Consider the following 21158-nt stretch of genomic DNA (forward strand, 5'->3'; position numbering starts at 1 on the left):
TGTCTATAACATGTGACAAGACAAAATCAGAACAATTTGAAATCTTGCCTCATTTATTTATATTCTATATAAAATTTTTAAATTAGGTCTACTTTTAGTTAGAATTAAACCATTAAGATCATTCAGAATCTATTGTTAATTGACATTATTGGGAAGAAAACAGAATGTCCTTTTCTACACAAAAATACCTTCACTTGAATTTTTAAAGCAATTTTATTCATAATTGTCAAAAGATGGAAACAACCAAGATGTCCTCGAGTAGGTGAATGGATAAATAAACTGTGGTACATCCATATAATGAAATATTATTCAATGTTAAGTACAAATGAGCCATGGAAAGACTTGGAGAAACTCTAAAATGAGTATTGCTAAGCAAAAGAAGCCAATGTGAAAAGTCTATAAACTGTATGATTCCAACTATATTACAATCTGGAAAAGAAAAAACTCTAAAGACAATAAAAAATCAGTGGTTACAAGGGATCAGGGGAGGCAGGGGATGACAAGAGGGTTTTTAGGGCAGAGAAAACATTTTGACAATATAATGATAGATACATGTCCTATACACATTGGTTCAAACCCATGGAGCCATAAAGCAAACATGGACTTTGTGTGATTATGATATGTAAATCAAGTCTATCAATTGTAGCAAATGCCCCACTCTGGTGGGGGATATTGATAAATGGGGAGACTATGTATCGATGGGGGCAGGAGGCATATGGATACTCTCTACCTTCCCCTCAGTTTTGCAGTGAACCTAAAATTGCTCTAAAAGTCTTAATAATATAATAATAGAACAAAACAAAAATCAGAATGTCCTGTTAGTACTAGCCATTTGAGAAATATTATGGGTTAAGACCAAAGCCATTCCTTTCTAAGCCTGGAGGCACTCATTAACCTATCATTGTCATTGAGGAGTTTCAGCATTGTGTAGTTTTCTGTCTCTTTTAATATTTTTATAGGATTTTAGTTTTTGTTTTGCTCTGATTTGCAGTACAAATTGAGACTACTCTATTATCTGGGGAATATTAAGTAGTTTGTAGATTCACTAGTTATTTGATAGGATTTTATAATTTGAAAGCAAGGTATTTGTGATGTTTTCTAAAGCAGCCTTGTCTAACTACTCTTTCTTTCTCCCCTTCCAAGGGGGCTCAGCACCACATGTTTGCTATTCTTTCTACCTAGTTGGGGCCTCCCATTCATCACTAATCACTTTCAGCTTGATTGTGATGTCCTTCAAAAGGAGGGAATGGTCTTGATTCTTGCTAAGACTCAGCCATGTTTAATTCACCCAAGAGAAAGCAAGAGTTTTGTCTCTGCCTCTGCTCCTTCTTATTCCTATTACTTGGCTATATTAAAGGTTTGTTTTAGAGATTACAAGTGAGTAAAACAAAACAACAAGAAAATATCCATTAGCTTTCCATTAAAGATAATCAGCCACAATTTAGAAAATTAAAATTTGGAAGGCAGTATGTGAAAAATGAATTTAGAGGGAAAACTTTACCTGACCAGAACTATGTAAGGTATTTAGGCAGTTATTATAGTGATGGGTTTGATTTACAGCCCTGCCTCCAAGCTTCCTCAGGAAATCATGTAATATATTCCATATGTATTAGATTAACAGCCTCAACTCTGAACTATTCAAATTTCAAAACCCAGCTGGCCCCAAAGACTTTAGATAAGATATCATGGGCCTGTGTTAACAATCTGGTGTGAATCAGTCCAGATTTTATACACAGAAACACACACAGAGACAAGAACACACAATATATAAATATGCATAGTCACAGACACATATATACAGTATTATTTAATACATATTAATATAAATATCATTAAATATTTCAAACAAATAGAAGACACAAAGTGAGGCAAATATCCATGTACTCACATATCAGAGTTAACTAATGTTAACATTTTCTTTGCTTATAATACTGTTTATTTTCTCATTAAGATGCAGCTTTGTCCTCTTTGCACCTCTTTTTATCCATTTCTTAACTTCTGCAGGAAAAAAAAAAGCTAATGTTATGTTGGTTTTAACCTGATTTCTCTAAGTGTGTATTCAATAAATATGGACGCATGAGGATTCTAGCCAGGCTCTACTTCATTATTCTATCAATAGCACATGGAAAAGATACTATACTTGCAAATAGTTAATATAGCTTTTAAATATTTGAATATTTAAAGTTTATCTTCTTGGATATAGTCATTTTTGGCCCTTTAAATTTAGTGGACTGAATCCTTTAAGGGTGACCTTAGTCATCACCTGGCCATTAGTTCAATGTGACTAAACTCTGAACGTATTTATACAACATAATCCAATCCAATCCAGAAATTGGAAAGGAGAAAGGCATAGACTCTATGACATCGTGTTCCCTTGTAGCCACGAAATTCTGATTCACTGTGGTCCTTTTGATGTCTCGTGTACTAGTAGACATCACAACAGAGTACAATCTGCTTTGATTTCCTTAGGAAATAAGCACCTTGGTCAGGAGGGCTTTCATGCTTCCTGGAGGAACAGGGTTAGGCTTATATTTATTCTGTATGAACAGCAAATAAACAACTGTTCAATATTCTCTCCATTTCCTGAATGGTTTTTATAGGAACATGTAAGTCAGATAGTTAATAGTATTCTTTCCAATATGTTTTAGCTTGTCCTGTTCACATGATATATTCAGCTTTTTACACAAATACATTAATTTAATTTAGGATTTCCCCTCTAACTGCTGTTCTTAGTTTTAATATCTAAAGTTGACACTTTTTCTGAGTACTGGCCATTGATTTCCAGTTGATCTACTTTCTTTGAGTTTCCTATTAAAACATAATTGTGTCATATTTTAGATTTCATTTTAAAATGATCCTTTTGTGAAATTTTCTTCAGTGATTGATATCATGTTCACTTTTTATCATAGTCAATGATAGAAATCAATAACAATTTCCTGACATTTGAGGATTCAGTAAGATTTATAATACAAAGGAGAAGGCTGGACTAGTCTCTGTAAAATTGCTTTGTCCTCAGCCTTCTTAATCCAGGGCTTTCTTAAATCTATTTTGCTAGGTAGTTTTGTTCTGCAGAATTTGCTAAAGACTGATTATCTCCTTATTTCATTATAGTGATGCAATATAGCATAATCATTAAATGGCTCCGGTTCTATATTTTTCTTACTAAATGTCTGACCTCCAACCAATTACTTCAAGTCTCTAAGCTTCTGTTTCCTTTGCTTTAAAATGAAGGCAAAAATAGCATCATTTTTCACAGGGTAAAGACAAGTGAACATGCCTGGTGTGTAGAAAGTTCTAAATAAAAGTTAGCTCTTGCTCTTATTATTAATACCACCATCATTCAAAAATTACTGTATTTCAATTTCTCTTCTTAATATCTTTTTGTTTTCTAAAGTGCCTCTTAGACTTATATTTATTGTCCTTGTTATTCATTTTTAAAACATCAAAGAGCCAAAATCTTAATACGCTGGTTGAGTGTTTTTCTGGAAAAGCTTCCCTTAGTTTTGTAGGTGTGCAAAGCAATCCCTTGATTATAAACATCATTTACAAATTGTGATTCCTGGAAGCAAAAGCAAGAAATGATTTTGCTCATTCATGGTATAACATAATTAATTAATTAAAACAAATTTTAACAAGATCCTGAGAAATAGTTATAGAAGGGAAAGACATCTACATACAATTTAAAGTTTAAGTTTTCAAATTACCTTGAAAATCTTATGAAATCAGGTTTTCAATCTTTCTTCATCCATGGTTGACCATTTCTTTGAGCAATCTCTTTTTTATTTACTGATTATTAATAGGTACTGTCTTTCCCAAAGGGAGCTGCTTTGGGTTACAAATAAAGATATCAGCTTGGTTAAAACAAACAATAAAAAATAGAAATAGCTAATATGATTTTGAAATAATCAGATGAGATTTTAATTAATGATATATCATTTTATAGACCTAAATTTAATTATAATACAAGTTAAAAAAGAAGAGGTGTAGATAATTTAATTCCATTTTTATTTGTTTTGAAAGTTGTTTTATTCTTACATTTTAATAAGAATATCTAAAAGAGTCTAGTGGTTTCCTTCAGGCAAAATGATAAAACCATAGTTTATTTTATTTTTAATATATTTTATTGATTTTTTACAGAGAGGAAGAGAGAAGGATAGAGAGTTAGAAACATCTATGAGAGAGAATCATAGATCAGCTGCCTCTTGCACACCCCCTACTGGGGATGTGCCCGCAACCAAAGTACATGCCCTTGACAGAAATTGAACCTGGGACCCTTCAGTCTGCAGCCTGAGGCTCTATCCACTGACCCAAATCGGTTTAGGCGATAAAACCATATTTTAAAGACCTACCCCATAATTCCACTTCAACTCATCCTAGGGCCCATCCACTCCATTTAAAGAATAGGATCATACACCTCTGTAGGAGAGCAGAAAATTGCCCATTAATTCTGTATTTTATCCAGCTTTTCTTTGGGCAGTGCAGGACTTCAAAAGTGGTCATCAACAGATGCTTATCTAATAAGTCTGAAGAATTACGCATCTATATTTTAATTAACTTCAACCAGAAAGTATTATGATAATGAATAAAATGAAAATCCTTTCAAAATTAAAGTTTTCCAAAATAAATTATGATAACTTAATGATGTTAACCATAAAATATTTCACAATTTCAATACCTGTATTTCATTTGTTAAAATTCATCTATAAAACCTGTTATTATTTCCTGCCTCTTGGATGAAGGCCACATTTCTCAGTTGGTTAAAACTATACAGAATTAGAATTTTAATTAGAATTTTTAAAATTATGTACATCTTATTATAAAGTATCAAACTTATTATACACTCCTGATCACAATCACCTCCCATCATAGTCTTTATCTTGAGTTAACTATAGACACTATATTTTTATTTTTACTTCTATATCCTTTCTATGTATGTATGTATGTATATCTAGAAACCCATTGTGTATTTTTAGCCTAATGGTATTATTACTGGGACTATGGGCTCTTGGTTATTAACTTTTCACAGGAAAGACTTCACAATAAGTCCAGCTGGTTTTTGAGAATATGATTATTAAAGCTGAGGAGAGAGAAACAAAGGAAAATCTTAAGATAGAAGAGGCAATATTATATAAGTAGGAGTGAGCTAGGCAGAGCTGCCTTGCCTCTTTGGAAAGAAAGTCACAGGGGAGAAGTGGGCCAGCGAGGCTGTGTGGACTCAGGAAACAAATTACAGGGGCACAATGAGGGCCCTCGGAGAAAGAAAGCAAAGATATGTTTCTTAGGAAAGAAGCGGAGAAAGGAGAAAGTGTGCTCTAAGTCCTTGGTTTTTATTTGTTTTCTAAAGGCAGGAATTTTAGGGCAGTTCTTAGGGAAGGAATGCAATAGAATATTCCTAGTTTTCCAGGTGTATCCTTCCAGGGTCCTGGTGTCTACTGATTGGTTGGCACCAAGGCAAGTAGTCATCAGTCATCGCAGCTGGTCCTGATGTCAGCCTTGGCTCTCTTCATCTGATTTTGTTGCTTTTCTGGGCCTGGAGCTGAAACACAAATGAAGCCTAGATGTTTTCTCTAGTTTAACCAAAACTCTATCTCTGAATCCAATAGACCTGGAACTTTGTTCCTAAGATTATTTGATGCTGACCTGAACCTTATTGTCCTGAGGGCTTAATACTTTAGCCAGTGATCCTGCAAGGGAGCTGGAGGCAGGTGAGGCAGGGTGCTGGATAGGGCCAGTTTGAGTTAGCCATCTGTTTCAGTTTCTCCATTCTACTTACTAATAAATTTTCCAAGCTTCTTACTATCCTGACTCAGTATCATAGTAGGACTTTTTTTGTAATTTATTTTATATGCAGAAGCACATATTGAAGGCCTTTCCATATTAGCAAGTAGAGATAGATTAATGTTAGCCAGCATAATAACCCACGGTTTATATTACAATTAATTTATTGACTCACATTTGAATTATTCATATTTATTTGTTATCAAAACCAGCGTTAAAATAAATATTGCTGCACAGGCCTTCATGTGTATGCCTAGGAATGTCTCTCTAGCATAAGGCCTGAAAAGTAGGATTAATTTTTGTAGTCTTTGCAATTTTTCTTTCATTTTTTTATTAAGATTGTAGAATAACAACAGAATAATGTGACTGACTAATAAGAAGAAAATTAATTATATCAGTCATTATTCAGAGTGTTAGAATAAATTAAACTTAAATAGATGCTTTGGAATATGAATATTACTTATCACTGTATAGGGTTATAGATTGTGGACTTTACCTCACTCTGTAAATTATATATATGTATACATACGACATATAAGTATTTAAATATTCTGATATGAAAATGAATCATTGTTTCCAGCAGATGCATTACAAATGAATTTATATCTCAATTAAATTGAGTTGTAAACCACATAGTTGATTATCCCAAAGAAATAATTTTAAATACATATGACTTTTAATAGCTCTAATGGGAAGGCAATCCTTCAGTGCTAATGAATGTTACAACTTTTAATTGAAACTAAGTTACCTAAATTACTAAGATTACATAAAATGCTATCAAAGCAGTTGTGACTATTAAATTATAACTTGAATGTTATGGTCAAAACATTTTTCTAAAATTAGATAGATGCAAATGAGCTTCTCTCTACACAAAAACATTTGTTTTTATGGCATATTTTTAATAATTTGTCTTTCTGTAATTATAGTTAATTTTAGAAGCTACTGTTTTATCATCAAATGCTTCAGTTGCCCTAGATGACATCAGTATATCCCAGGGATGTGAAATTTCACATATGTCACTGCCAGGTACCAGCATAGTAAACAAAGGTAAGTTAATCTCCTGGTCATTTTAAACTTTGGAATAACTAATTCTTCTTGATATCTACACTAATAAAAGAGTAAGATGCAAATTGACTGTACCTTTGTGATGCCAGCCAGCCAATCAGGAGTGGGTAAAAAGATGGTGTGTTAATTTTCATTCGCAGGCACTGTGTGACTGGGTGGGACAGGACACTTGCTTCATTGCCATGGTGACGATGCAGGCATTCTGCACCACCTCAGCCACTCCGGGCTTCTGGGCAGTGTGGCATGGCAGAAAGGCAGCTGCAGGATGGGGTGAAAAGGCGGCTCCAGTAGGAGTGAAGGCAGTGCTAGCAGCCAGAGGAAGGAAGGCCCATTCTTGCATGATTCCTGTAGTCAAAATATAAAATACATTAGAGTCCTTCAATAATATAACTCACTAATACTTAGTGCCAGATGTGGGTTAAATCACATGTCCTTGAAAACTAAACATATATATTTTTAAAATATTTTTAAAATATTTTTTTATTGAGAGAGAGAGAGAGAGAGAGAGAGAGAGAGAGAGAGACAGAGAGAGAGAGAGAGAGAGAGAGAGAGAGACATCAACCAGTTGCCTCTTGAATACACCACTCCAGGGGATTGAGCCCACAACCTGTGTATGTGCCCTGATCGGGAATCGAACCATTGATGTCCATTGCACAGGATAATGCTCAACTAACTGAACCACAAGCTAGGGCTATTTATTTATTTTTATTTTTAAAATTAAATTTATTGGGGGTGACATTGATTAATAGCATTATATAAGTTTCAAGTATGTAGTTCTATAATATACCAACTGCATATTGCCCTGTATCCTCACCACCTTCCATCACCATGTATTTGACATACTTTACCCTTTTCCATCTCCTCCTACTTCCCTTACCTCTTGTAATCACTAAAGTATTGTCTGTGTTTATAAGTTTTTGTTTCTTTGTTTTATTTGTTCATTTGTTTATTTCTGTTTTATATTACACATATGACAGAAATCATGTGGTCTCTTGTTCTTCTCTGTCTGACTTATTTTGCTTAGTATAATTCTCTCAAGATCATCCATACTGTCACAATTGGCAATATTTTATTCTTTCTTATGCTAAGTAGTATTTCATTGTAAATATTTATCATATCTTCTTTAACCCATCATCCATTGAATGACACTTAAGTTATTTATATGTCTTGATACTGTGAATAATGCTGCAGTGAACATAGGCATACATATAGCTTTAGGAATAAATGTTTCCAGATTTTCAGGTGGTTACCTAGTAATGGGATTGCTGAGTTATATGGTAGTTCTAGTATCATTTTTTGAACAACCTCTGTACTGTTTTTCCAAAATGGCTGTACCAATTTAGATTCTCACCAGCAGCACAAGAGTTCTCCTTTTTCTCCACATCATTTCCAACAGTTTTTATATCTTGTCTTATTGATAATATCATTTCTAACATGTGGGAGGGATATCTCATTGTAGTTTTGATTTGCATTTGCTTTATAGCTAGAAAGATGGAGCATCTTTTCATATATGTGTTGACCATTTGCATGTTTTCTTCAGATCATCTGTCCATTTTTTAATTGGATTGTTTGGGATTTTTGTATTGTTGCTGTTGAGTTGTATGAGCTCTTTATATATTTTAAATATTAGCCCCTATTGGAGGTATTGCTTGCAAATATTTTCTCCTATTCAGATAGTTGCCTTTCTTGTTTTGTTGATAATTTCTTATGCTGTGCAGTAGGCTCTGATTTTACATAAAAATATATTTTTTAAAAAGTAAAGCTATGGTATGTCACAAACTATACTTCACTCTGTCTTCCAATGGTATTCTAAACTTTAAGCTAAAATTGTCACATATAGGTATTTCAATTTTAAAAAATTATGAAAGAATTTTAATTATTTGCTTGTTTTAAAACACATCTTTAAAAATAATTTCTATTTTAATTTTGTTTGGCAATTAAATTTAATATATAATATAATTTATGTTTCAGAATCACCTAGGATTTAAAAAATATATATTGTTTGGAAAGTGACTTAAGGCTAGCCAGAATTTTAAATCTTGATACTAATTCTCTGTGTAAATTCAAAACATAATATCTATTATATATAAAAGACTAATATGCTAATTGTCCATTGGGTAGTGACATCACATAGCCCATCTTCCTTTCCTTAGCAATGACTAGCTTCCTTGCATTTTCTTCAGCCCAGGAACACAACTTGCTTTATAGTCAGGTGCAAACATTTCATGCTTTAACCAAATGTCTGTGAAGCGTTTTCCCATGCCTCATCTCATTTTATCCTCACAAAAGTCCTGGCATAGGTAGATAGGCAACTCAGTGGAATTGTATTTTCTTTTAATCAACTGAAAATACAGAGATTTAGAAATCTTAGAAACGTGACCTTACCGAAAAGAAGTAAGAAATGATGGACCTTGAAAATGACTTCAGGCTTTCTCACTGCATGGAATATAGTCAAACACTGCTGCAGTTAAATATTTTACCCTTTGTTCTCCCTGCATGATCTACAATAATAATCTGTTTTGTGTTGATATTTACTGCTGTGTTGCTGACAATTGCCTGAAAGAGAAGTTGGATTGCTTTACTGGGCTGGAAAAAGTTTAGCTAAATCATAAAGCAAGTTTATTCTATATCTATAAAAGGCTAAGTTTACTTGCACAGGCTCAATACATATAAAACTCTTGCTGGTGCAAATTGCACATGTGTATTTCCATCTGTCATTGTTGATCATGAATTTGGTTGATACTTCTATTATATAGAAAGAGTGAATAATGATATTAAAATATTTCTTCTAATTAATTTTCTTTCAATGTGCATGAATTCGTGCACAAGGCCACTAGTTTTTACATAATAGATGGAGTTTGCTAATTCTTTGACTAAATATTTTATAGAGAGTTTAAATTAAGGAAATATGATCATAAAATGGATTTTTTAAAATAGTCATATTGGCATTTTTGAAAGTCAAGTAGACATTTTTGAAAGTCTAACCATTATTTATTTACTTATTTTTAAAAACATCTTTTTATTGATTTCAGAGAGGAAGGGAGAGGGAGATAGAGAGATAGAAACATTAATAAAGAGGGAGAATCATTGATTGGCTGCCTCTTGCACACCCCATACTAGGATCTACCGGTACAACATTGTTTAGGTTGGAAGATACTCAAGTTATTAAGTGAGCACTTGCATTCAAGTCCAATATTGATGATGCTGACTTCTCTAAATACAATCTTTTCAACATGATTGCTATGGATGAAACTGCAGTGTTTATGAGCCAATCATTTCAAACAATTGAACAGCAGGGTGCCTCCTTAGTGTACATTCCCTCCACTGCTTATGAAAGTGCACAGGTTTCCTGTATTTTGGCAATTCCTCTGGATGGCACTAAAGTCCCACCTTTAATCATTTCTAAGGGCAAGAAGGAAAAGATTGAATGTGTTTTGGGCGTTTTTACTCTTGAAACTGAAAAAGCCTGGGCCACACAAGCAGTCATAAGGAAGTGGGTTGATTTGATGCTGCCGCTTGTTATGCGAGGGAGCCAAAGAGATCTGCTAGTCTGGGATGCAGCCAGCACTCACCACGCTAAAGACATGAAGACATTTCTTCACGAAAGAAAAATAGATCAGATAATGATTCCTGCAGGAATGAAGGCTATCTCCAGACTCCTGAAATTGCAATAAACAAGCCATTCAAGGACAATTTGCACATGGAAATTAATGACTACATTGAAAATAGAATGGAGAGAAATCAGCATGGAAACTTTGTGAAACTGCAAGAAATTGTGACTTGGGTGAAGAATTCATGGGAGAAAATCACTGACAGTTGCATTGCAAATGCACTGCAAGCAGGCTACGTTAACAAGTACTCATTTAAAGACAGTGCTATTGCTAAATATGAGAGATTTGGTCCACTGATTCTAAAAGAAATGGAGTCACAAGAAATTCACCAGGAAATTCAGGAATTAGATTATTATGATGATGTTCCAGAAGATGATGACATGATTGTCATTGAATAAATGAGTAAATTCTTGGTACTGTAGGATTCACAGTTTGTCTGGTTTGTGTTGACAACTACCATACTACGGTACCATATACAGGTAATAAATTTCCTTTATTTTCATTTAACAATAAATGTGTACCATATTCTTCTTCATGGAAAAATAAGACATCCCCTGTAAATAAGACCTAGCGCATCTTTGGGAGCAAAAATTAATATAAGACACTGTCTTATTTTCATGGAAACAGGGTCATATATATTATAAAAGGCCTGTGGCCGTAATGCCATAAGGACCAATGACTGGACTCATCAGGAGGTGCATTGATGGATCCCTAGCAGCCGTGGGCGGGACTCTGGGTATCACATGATATCGAGTGATGGGCTTTCTAGTGAAAACATATCGATAATATGCTAATTAGACCAGATGTCCTTCTGAATGAAGCCAGGGATGTGAGGTAAGCCCAGGTCCTGGATGCCTGCTGGAGGCTGGATCAAAGCCTGAGTCCGGGTGCCAGAGGGAAGCCGGTGCCGGAAGCCAGGGAAAGAAAGACCCATTTTTGCATGAATTTTATGCATCTGGCCTCTAGTACATTTATAACTAGCATTCTTCCTCATAGTGGAATCCCATTTTCAATGCAGGCCATGTGCCTCACAAACCTATATTCTTAAGCACATATTATTAGCCGTTTTATCCTTTCCAGGTCATCATTAAATTAAGAATAATACCTACCAGAAATGAAGAATTGCCCTTATGATCAGTTTGAAGCCAGACATAAAAAAAAAATCACTTTTGGAGGTGAACTCATATTCTTACTTAGGTCCCTAAGAGATCAAATAATAAGTAGTTAATTCTATATAGAAGTTTAAACAATTTATGTCCTCAAAATAACAACAAAACTGAATCCATTCTCTTTAGTTATTATTTCTTTAATCACATTACATTTCATAAATCTGAATGTACTGAATTGCCTTCAATTCCTATAGGATGTTTCATGGAATTAAAATATTATTTTCTAGACATGAACAGAAGATGAAGATCACTATTTGGAAATGGGTCCATGACCACAGTCAATTGAGTTAAAAATTAGCAAATAAACTCCATTTCTCTAGAGTATTTATTTTCATTTCATTGCCTGCTTTTTTTTTTTTTTTTTTTTTTTTTTTTTTTTTTTTTTTTGCAGAGCTAATTCTATCCTGGGAATCTGTTTACTCATAGAAATGCTAATTCTTCATCCCATTTTTAAGAACCTATGGATTAAAGATTCTGGTAGTGAGTAGGGATGAGATAAAGGCACAGTGAAAAATTAAGAGGAGTAAAGATAAGAGTCTTTTGTCTCTTTGTAGCAAAAAGGAGAGAAGAAAGTACATTGATTTTAAGCGAATCATTTTGCCTTGAACTAACCAGCATATCAATTTCCCCTTAGAGAACTTAATTGCTTGAAAAAACAGATGTTTTCTGTAAGCTGAAAAAGACAATACCACCCACAGAATTTCTATTCATAAATAATAAATACTCCTTAAAAAGAACATTAATATTCCAGAATTTAAAATATTTAATATTTTGATGCAATTTATTCTAATTTTCTCATTTTTATGAACATTGCTAACTCAACTTGATTTGTTTTTCTTTTAGATAAGACTGATAATGGCCACAGAACAGTTATTAAATGACCTAAGAAGTAGGTTTTCAGTGCCTCTGAAATATCTTCAAACCTTTTAGTAAAAAACACACTAGTATATTTTATTTATTTTTATTTTTTATATTTTTTATATTTTAACAACTGTTTATTGACTATCTACTCTGTCTAAGGCACATCCCAAATATTTATCTGAAATACTTATAACAAACCTATAAATTAGTTGTAGTCTTCAGATGAGGAAACACAACATCTGGGAAGTTAATAATTGGTCAAATTCATATAGCTAGTAGTTGTCATTCAGAATTCAAACCCTGATTTGACTCCCTCTAAAGTCTGAATCAACCAATAATGATGCATTGTTAATGAACACAAGATCAAACAAAAATTTTATATTTTTACTTCTAATCATTTAAATGAACATTCGTGTTTAGGAATCTTAGCTTTTTTCTTTCTCACTTACATTATGAGCAAAATTACTGACTACCAATAAAAACAAGAAATAGTTATGCCACATTTGTAGAAAATGGATGATTTCCTTATATCCCCTGTCCTTTTTACCATTTTTTGTTTTGCAAGTTAGAAATAATTTTAATATATTCTCTAATAAGAATGGGTATGCATACATGCCTGTGTCCCTACAGTTTACAATATATTTCTTGTTTAATTAAATTTATTGGATTACAGGTTTCAACTGTAAAACAAAATAAAATCAAAGATATGACCTGAGTATTCCATTCACCTGATTCTGAGTGTTCTTCCCCCTTGACTTATAATAAAGCTTCTCTCTTAGGTTTGGTCTTTTCTTTGGTAAATACAGCAACCTGATGATAGGGTGGTTTCTCTCACCAGCTTTTCTTTAAGAAAGTATAAATAAAAATGAGGTAAACAGTTAATGCCTTCACTTTTTTACAGTTAAAATATAGGTTTTGTTTGTTTTGTGAATCACGCCATTTCTACTGTGGGAAGGTAGGGTATTGCGTCTCTGTTTCCCACCCGATTCCCACCCCACCCTCTGCCTTTACCCCTCCCCCCTCCACTTTCCTCATCCATAGGTGTATGATTTTTGTCCAGTCTCTTCCCACACCCTCCATACCCTTTCCCCCCGAGAATTGTCAGTCCACTCCCTTTCTATGCCTCTGATTCTATTATATTCACCAGTTTATTCTGTGTCATCAGATTTTTTTTATTCACTTGATTTTTAGATTCACTTCTTGATAGATAGGTATTTGTTGTTCATAATTTTTATCTTTATCTTTTTCTTCTTCCTCCTCTTCTTAAAGAATACCTTTCAACATTTCATATAATTCTGGTTTGGTGGTGCTGAACTCCTTTAGCTTTCTCTTATCTGTGAAGCTCTTTATCTGACCTTTGATTCTGAATGTTACCTTTGCTGGGTAGAGTAATCTTGGTTGTAGATTCTTGCTGTCCATCACTTTGAATATTTTTTGCCACTCCTATCTGGCCTGCATAGTTTCTGTTGAGAAATCAGCTGACAGTCGTATGGGTGCTCCTTTGTAGGTAATTAACTCTTTTTCTCTTGCTGCTTTTAATATTCTCTCTTTGTCTTTTGCTCTTGACATTTAAATTATGATATGTCTTGGTGTGTTCTTTGGATTTCTTTTGCTTGAGGTTCTGTGTGCTTCCTGGACTTGTAAGTCTATTTCTTACATCGGTGGGAGAAGTTTTTAGTCATTATTTCTTCAAATAGGTTTTCAATATCTTGGTCTCTCTCTTCTTCTGGCATCCCCATAATTCTGATGTTGGTATGCTTAAAGTTGTTCCAGAGACTCTTTACACTATCTTCATATTTTTGGATTCTTTTTTCTTTTTGCTCTTCCAGTTGGGTATTTTTTGCTTCATTATATTTCAAATCTTTGAATTGATTCTTGAGATCCTCTAGTCTACTGTTGAATATATGTATATTCTTTATTTCAGTCAGTGTATGCTTAATTTCTGATGGGTCATTTACCTTTTTTTTTGTATTCTCACTAAAATCCTTGAAGGTCTCACTAAGATCCTCAGAGGGTTCTAGAAGATTCTTGAGTAATCTTAGAACTGTTTTGAACTCTATATCCAGTATTTTGCTTTCATCCATTTCTTTCCTTTGTGACATGTTTATTTGTCTCCACATTTTGGCTGCTTCCCTATGTTTGTTTGTATGTATTGGGGGTAGCTGCTAAGTCTTCTTGAGTTTATAGAGTGTCCTATAGCGCCCAGTGGCTCAGCCTCTCCAGTCACCTGAGGTGGACACTCTTGATTCACCCCTTTATGGGCTGTGTGCCCATAAAGTCTTGTTGTAATTGAGCCTTGATTGCTGTTGGTATCACTGAGAAGAATTGACTTCCAGGCCAATTGGCTGTGACAAACAGCTGTGTCTATAATGGAGGATCTGCTTTGCAGAAAACACCCTTAAGAGGCTAGGCTTGTTTTAGTAGGGCTTTGGTGCTTACTGAGTTTTCCCCTTTAATGTGTCACTTATGGATGTGAAGAGTTGTAATCCAGTATGGTCTCACACTGACCACTGGGTACACTGGCTCTTGGATCTCCAAGAAGGTGCAAAGTCAGCCACTGCCTGGGGCCACCCAGCAGGAGCTACAGAGACATCTGCAGATTCCTCCTCTTTGTATTGTGTTTGGAAGTGCCCAGACAAGGCCCAGCTGTGAAGCAAGGCAGGTAGCTGCTGCAGGCCTTGGGCCTTCTTTTGATAGTTTTGGGGCTCCCTGACCCAGCTGCTGCCTGTTTGACAGGCTTTAGGCTGAGAAAGAAGGGAATCCCTAGGGCAGAGGAAACAGCAGTGGCTGCCAGTCAGCCTTGTACCGGAGAAGTCCCAGTGCAGGAACAGTGATCGCTGCAAGCACTGAAAGAAAGCTGCTCTTGCATTCCTGCCCTCATACTAGTATATTTTAATCAATTTTGGTAAAAAAAATTTTAAAAAGTTATTGGATTAAAAAAAACCACACACACACACAAAAACACTAAGTTTGGGATGCCTGGAGATTTTGTCATTTTGTAGAATGTTGAAAACCTTGAATAATTTTGTGATAGGCCATTAGACAGAACTGAGCAGAGCTAGGGATATGGGTCAGGTACAGAAAGTCACCAGGGTGAAGAGCTCAGGTGCCTACCAAAGAGCAAAACTGGGAAAAGAAGCACTTTGCCCCAATGTAACCTTTCTTCTATTAGCATATCGCTATTAGCATGTGGTTTAGACCGCCTGGCCTTTCATGTCAGTGTTCAGGCAGTTCAGACTCTCCTCTGACTTTTCCTCTCCTGGCATGTTGCTAGTTATGTGGGTAACACCTCCAGGACAAGGAAGTTTTGGCCTCCATCAGATCCTCCATCTAAGCCTCGTTGTGTTGCAGCTCCAGGCACAGAAAAGGAGCCAGGCCAAGTGGGGTGATGCCACTGGTGACATTAGGACCAGCTGCATTGATTAATGATCCTCTACTCTGGCACCAACTAATCAGTAGAGGCCAGGACTCTGAAAGGACACACCTGTAGGGCTGACAAATATCCTATTGAGAGCATTCCCTGGGAAGGTCTTGAAAATCCTGGCTCTCAAAAGCCATTAGGACTTTGAACCCAGTGTTACTGTCTCTTGGAGCACACCCATATCACTCTCTCCATCTCCTTCCCCCCCAACCCCCTGTGAATTTTTCTTGTCTATTTCCTAAGCTCCAAGGGCCCTTCTTTTGCCTCTGTAACTTGTTTCCTGAGTCCATATCTGCTAACACTCACTTCTACCCCTGTGACTTTCTAAATAAATGTTCTCTTATAGTTTGAGTCTTTACTCTGAATTCTTTCTCGGCCATAACTCAAGTACTAAGGTTGCTGGACCAAGGTTTGGTCTGACTCTACCAGTCTAACACATGGTGCCATTTTTGCTGCCGCCAACAATTTAAGTGAATTTATATTCATTTCTACGTTCATTAATTGCAACATAAAACTATGATTATTTAAATTGCAATCTACTTGTACAGGTTTTCAAGGAGTCCCTTTCTCCCTCCTTCCCCTCATCTTTCATTTCTTTCTTATTTGGACAGTTAAAAATACCATACACTGATAATGATGTTAAATTAAGTGTCTACAATATTTATTTATGATAACTGAAAAACTGAAGAATCTACACTGCAGGGCAGATATAATATCTCTTAGCAGAACTTCCTTTGTCCTTCATACCCTAATAGGGAAGGCTGCAAGGTAAAGGGCTGATTTCCATTTAGGCCTGGTAAAAACATATGGCCTGGTAAAAACAAAATTCATGCCAGAGTGATTTATAATGGGTTTATGTTGTTATTTATGAAGAACTTTGACAAATAATCTGTTTCCATTTAAGAGAATGTTTAAAATTATTTGGGTATATGAGCTCTCAATTCCAACTTGGCATCAGTAGGACAAAACCTAAGAAAGTTTGGGGACCTGTGAGGGAGACAGAGAGCAGAGTGCCCAGGTATGTTCAAGCAATCTCAGCATTCTGAGAAGTTTGTTTCCCCTGCTCAGGCTATTTGAAGTCAGTATGTGACTGTCATCACTTTTAAGCACATCTCTTTATTTTTCTTAGCTTAAAATTGTTAATTTGAATGATTTATTTAGGATAGGCACTAAAATTGAATTTTTGTTTAAATGGTTATTTAATGACATAGTGCATTTCACCTTTTTATTTTTATTTTTGCTGAAGGGTTATTATGTTAATAAGCAGTCATGCCAGCAATGTAGAAGGGTTCCAGCTACACTGTGCTTGAGGTGCATTTTGAAATTTGCTTTCAATTCTCTCATGGTCATAAGATACTGTTCAGAAGGTCCCATTTTTGCAAACAAATATTTAGTTTTCTCAAAGACTAATATAGGTAATACTACTTTATAAGTAGTTTGCTTTAGTTCTAGAAAGTAACCTTTATACTTGGAAATGAAATTTTCATGTGTCAAATAGCATCAATGTTATATTTTGTTATGTCATATGGATGAGCAGTATACACACGTGTGTGTGTGTATTCATTTTGTTCTAGTCTGCACTATGAAATGCAGATGAGAAATTTAAATCTGTACTTAGTAAATATATTTTAATATTCTCAAATAACTTTTTCTGAGCTCTAAAATGAGTTTCTATCTAAAAACTGTTTAGTCTGAAATGCATGTGTTTTGTTGTTGTTGTTGTTGTTGCTAAAAATAGGCCTAAATTATTTCTTATTTTCTACATTTCCCTTTGCTTATGGGAAAAAACAACATAATTCAACACTTAGTATTTGAATTCAATAAAGTCTGAGGAAAGATAGGTCACACAGTATAGAAAAAGGAATGTTTTATTATTTTTCTAATTTGCTTTTTTCAAACTTAGATGCTGGTTGTATATTTTCTCCAAACTACTATATCTGCTAAAATCTTTAATGTATAGATTCATAAAAATGGGATGAAGAATTATCCTTTCTATGACTAAACAGATCTCCATTATAAAATTATCTCTGCTAAAGAGACAGGCAAAAAATAAAAATAAAGACTCAGAGATAGGGAGTTAATTTGCTATTAAAAATATTTTCTATTGATTTTAGAGAGGAAGGGAGAGGGAGAGAGAGAGATAGAAACATTCATTGATCAGTTGCCTCTTGCATACCCCCTACTGGGGATTGAGCACACAACCTGGGCATATGCCCTTGACCGGAATCAAACCTGAGACCCTTCATTCCACAGGCCGATGATCTATCCACTGATCCAAATCAGTTAGGACTCATTTGCTTTTATTTTTTAAACTCATTTCACTATGGTCATGGATCCATTTGCCAATATGGTCTCCTTATTTTCAAGTCTATAAAACAATATTTTAAGTTCCTAAAATACACTGTTGTGTTTTGTTGAAGGTAATTCACACATTTCAAATTTATGAACTGTAATGTGATTAAAGAAATATTGTGTGGTTAAGAATGTGGGTTCTGGAGACAGATTGCCTGGGTTTAAAACAGAGTTCCACCAATTATAGACTAGACATTACCCAAATGTGCCATTTATAACTTGATTGTGTCACAGCTCCAAATCCATCTTTCTTTGCCCAGCTTTGAGTGAAGGTACTGAGCCGGGTTGTGTAAACATTTCTAACTAGTTCCTACATTGTTAGACTTTGTAAGTAGAGGGCACAGGGTGGATCCACATGATGCCACACAGCATAGAGAGAAAGGAACATCTCTTTTTTGGTTTCAGTGTACCCTTTTTTATTTTATTTTATTTTATTTATTTATTTATTTATTTATTTACTTATTTATTTACTTATTGATGCATTCTGGTGGACAATTTCTTCCTATGCCTACTGGCTGTAAACCAGTGTGAGTGTGTGTATGTGTGTGTGTGTGTGTGTGTGTGTGCGCGTGTATTTATCTTGTAATTGGGGCTGTATTTTTTTCACATATTTTCTGAAAAACCGTTTTTGAGAAGAGATTCTTAGGTAAGATTCAACATATTTAAAATTAATTATTAAATTAATGGCTTCTTAAAATAATTCATCTCTGTCTTTTAAAAATATATATTTTATTGATTTTTTACAGAGAGGAAGGGAGAGGGATAGAGACTAGAAACATCGATGAAAGAGAAACATTGACCAGTTGCCTCCTGCACACCCCCCACCAGGGATGTGCCTGCAACCAATGTACATGCCCTTGACTGGAATAAAACCTGGGACCCTTCAGTCCTCAGACCAAAGCTCTAACCACTGAGCTAAACCAGTTTCGGCTGCATCTCTCTTTATTACACAAATTACTTTTTATTTTACAAAGAAGTGAAAATAAACTGCTGATTTTTATCTTATATATCTTCTCTATAGGCCTGACTCCATGGAAAAATGTCTAAAATAAACCTATATTTGTAAATTATTTAACAGCTTACATTTTTATTAAGTGTAAATTGGTTAATGAATAAGTTATTGTGGTAAAAAGATATTATTTTTTGTTAATAAGCTGGATTCTTATTTTCTTCTTCATATTGTCCTCAAATTAAATCTTAGATATTGTTTTCCAGTTAAAAAACACACACAAAACCTCCCTTGACAGAAGTAATTGTAAAATATTGGAAAGGAACGTTGTTTCTGCTGAAGGCTCATCATTTCTGTTACATAAAACCAAGAAGTGGAGAATAAAGTCCATTCATTCTCATTTATGGAGCCATTGATCACTGAGGGAAAAAGAGAAAAATATTTCTATAGACAAGTATAAGACCATATGGTAAATAACCCATGATATTTTTATCAATCTTTGCTGTAGACAGTTATGCTTTTGGATTGAAGAAAGTCAATTCAGTAGAGATAAAACAATAGATAAGATAGTAGAGATTAAAAAATACAGGATTCTTCTTTTTTAGTTAAAAATTCTATTGAGAATATAATCTGAGTATTTAATAAGAAAGTTCTTTTCTATGATCACTTAAGATTAAATTTCAATAACATATTATTGTATCTATTGATATAAAGAAAGTGAATTTTTTCCATACATTGAGCACATTTTGGCTTATATTTTTTAGTAAAATCATTGTTCTTCTTTACTCTAAAATTATAAATTAGAAGTCTAAGTGTCTTTTTGTTGTTTGTAAGCTCATTCTACACCAGTCCTCTCTTCTCATATTTACTACTCTTGTTCATTTTGTTTCTGTTTTCAAGTTAGCAAATTATCTGATGAGAAGTATAAGGAAGTAAACTTATTTCCCCCTATTCAACACCAAGTTTTCTTAGAAAACAATGTCTTGTTGCTTTGCAGAACTTTATTACTTTTGATACTGAAATTTACATCTTCTTCCAAAGTTGATGTAAACCTCTCTCTTTGGAGTATATATAGATTTAAAGATACCTGAAAGACCATATGATAATATAAATACTACCACACACTTATAAAGCATGTGTTTTGTTTCTAAAATTGTCTGAGATGTATTTACACATAGTAACTAACTTATAGTTAGGGAGGCCCAAGGAGAATAAAATTCGTGTCCCTTACTATGGTCAAATATTTAGTTCAGAGTGGAGGTGAGAGTGCAAAGTGAATCTCAGGGTTGATTTTAATTTTGTCACTAAGTTTTCCAGGGTGATTAAATTTATAAGATTCTAAAGTAATGCAAACCTCTTCACACTTATGGGCATTCATAAGAAAGGCTTTAAAAAATAAGTATTTAGTATCTGCTAAAAGTGTATAGTATATACAAACATGTTTGGAATATTTGCCATGCTATAGAGTAGTCTACAATTTAGATGAGAAGATGGAAAATACATATAAAATATAACTAAGAGAAAAACTAGTTTTGCACCATTGGCAATAAGGAGGGTCTAAGATAGGAATGAATAGAAATCTGAGATAAGAAGCATGGAAGGAGGCTTAATGACAAGTTTGGGAATAAAGATATTTCTTAACTTGAATTGGAAATTCCATAAGGCCCTTGGAGCAGAATTTTAATTGCAAAATCAAATTGTTGATAAAAATAAGAGTGAGGTAATTAGCTAGAACAGTTTTTACCTGGGGAGTTAATTGTTTACCACTGCGGTAAAGGAGTGGGTATTTTTGGAGGACACCTGGAGAGATAGGGCAATACCTTGTGATTAGATCATTCATTCAGTAAATATTTAACAAGTACTATATTTGGCTCGATAGCTGTTACAGAGTGAACAAGACATATATAGTTCCAGCCTTCATAGAGATACCAATCTAGTGGGGAGAACTATAA

The 21158-nt window shown here is 34.3% G+C and overlaps 1 protein-coding gene across 1 annotated transcript in view; it reads left to right on the top strand.

Annotated features, from left to right (window-relative positions):
* MALRD1 (MAM and LDL receptor class A domain containing 1) overlaps nucleotides 1-21158 on the top strand; it is a 578615-nt gene that overhangs the window by 128400 nt on the left and 429057 nt on the right. The window contains exon 14 of the mRNA XM_036459535.2: nucleotides 6705-6825. Coding sequence (XP_036315428.1) covers nucleotides 6705-6825 — 121 coding nt within the window. The remainder of the gene's footprint in view (nucleotides 1-6704; nucleotides 6826-21158) is intronic.

Source organism: Pipistrellus kuhlii, unplaced genomic scaffold (genome assembly GCF_014108245.1).
Source record: "Pipistrellus kuhlii isolate mPipKuh1 unplaced genomic scaffold, mPipKuh1.p scaffold_m20_p_1, whole genome shotgun sequence".
NCBI lineage: Eukaryota > Metazoa > Chordata > Mammalia > Chiroptera > Vespertilionidae > Pipistrellus > Pipistrellus kuhlii.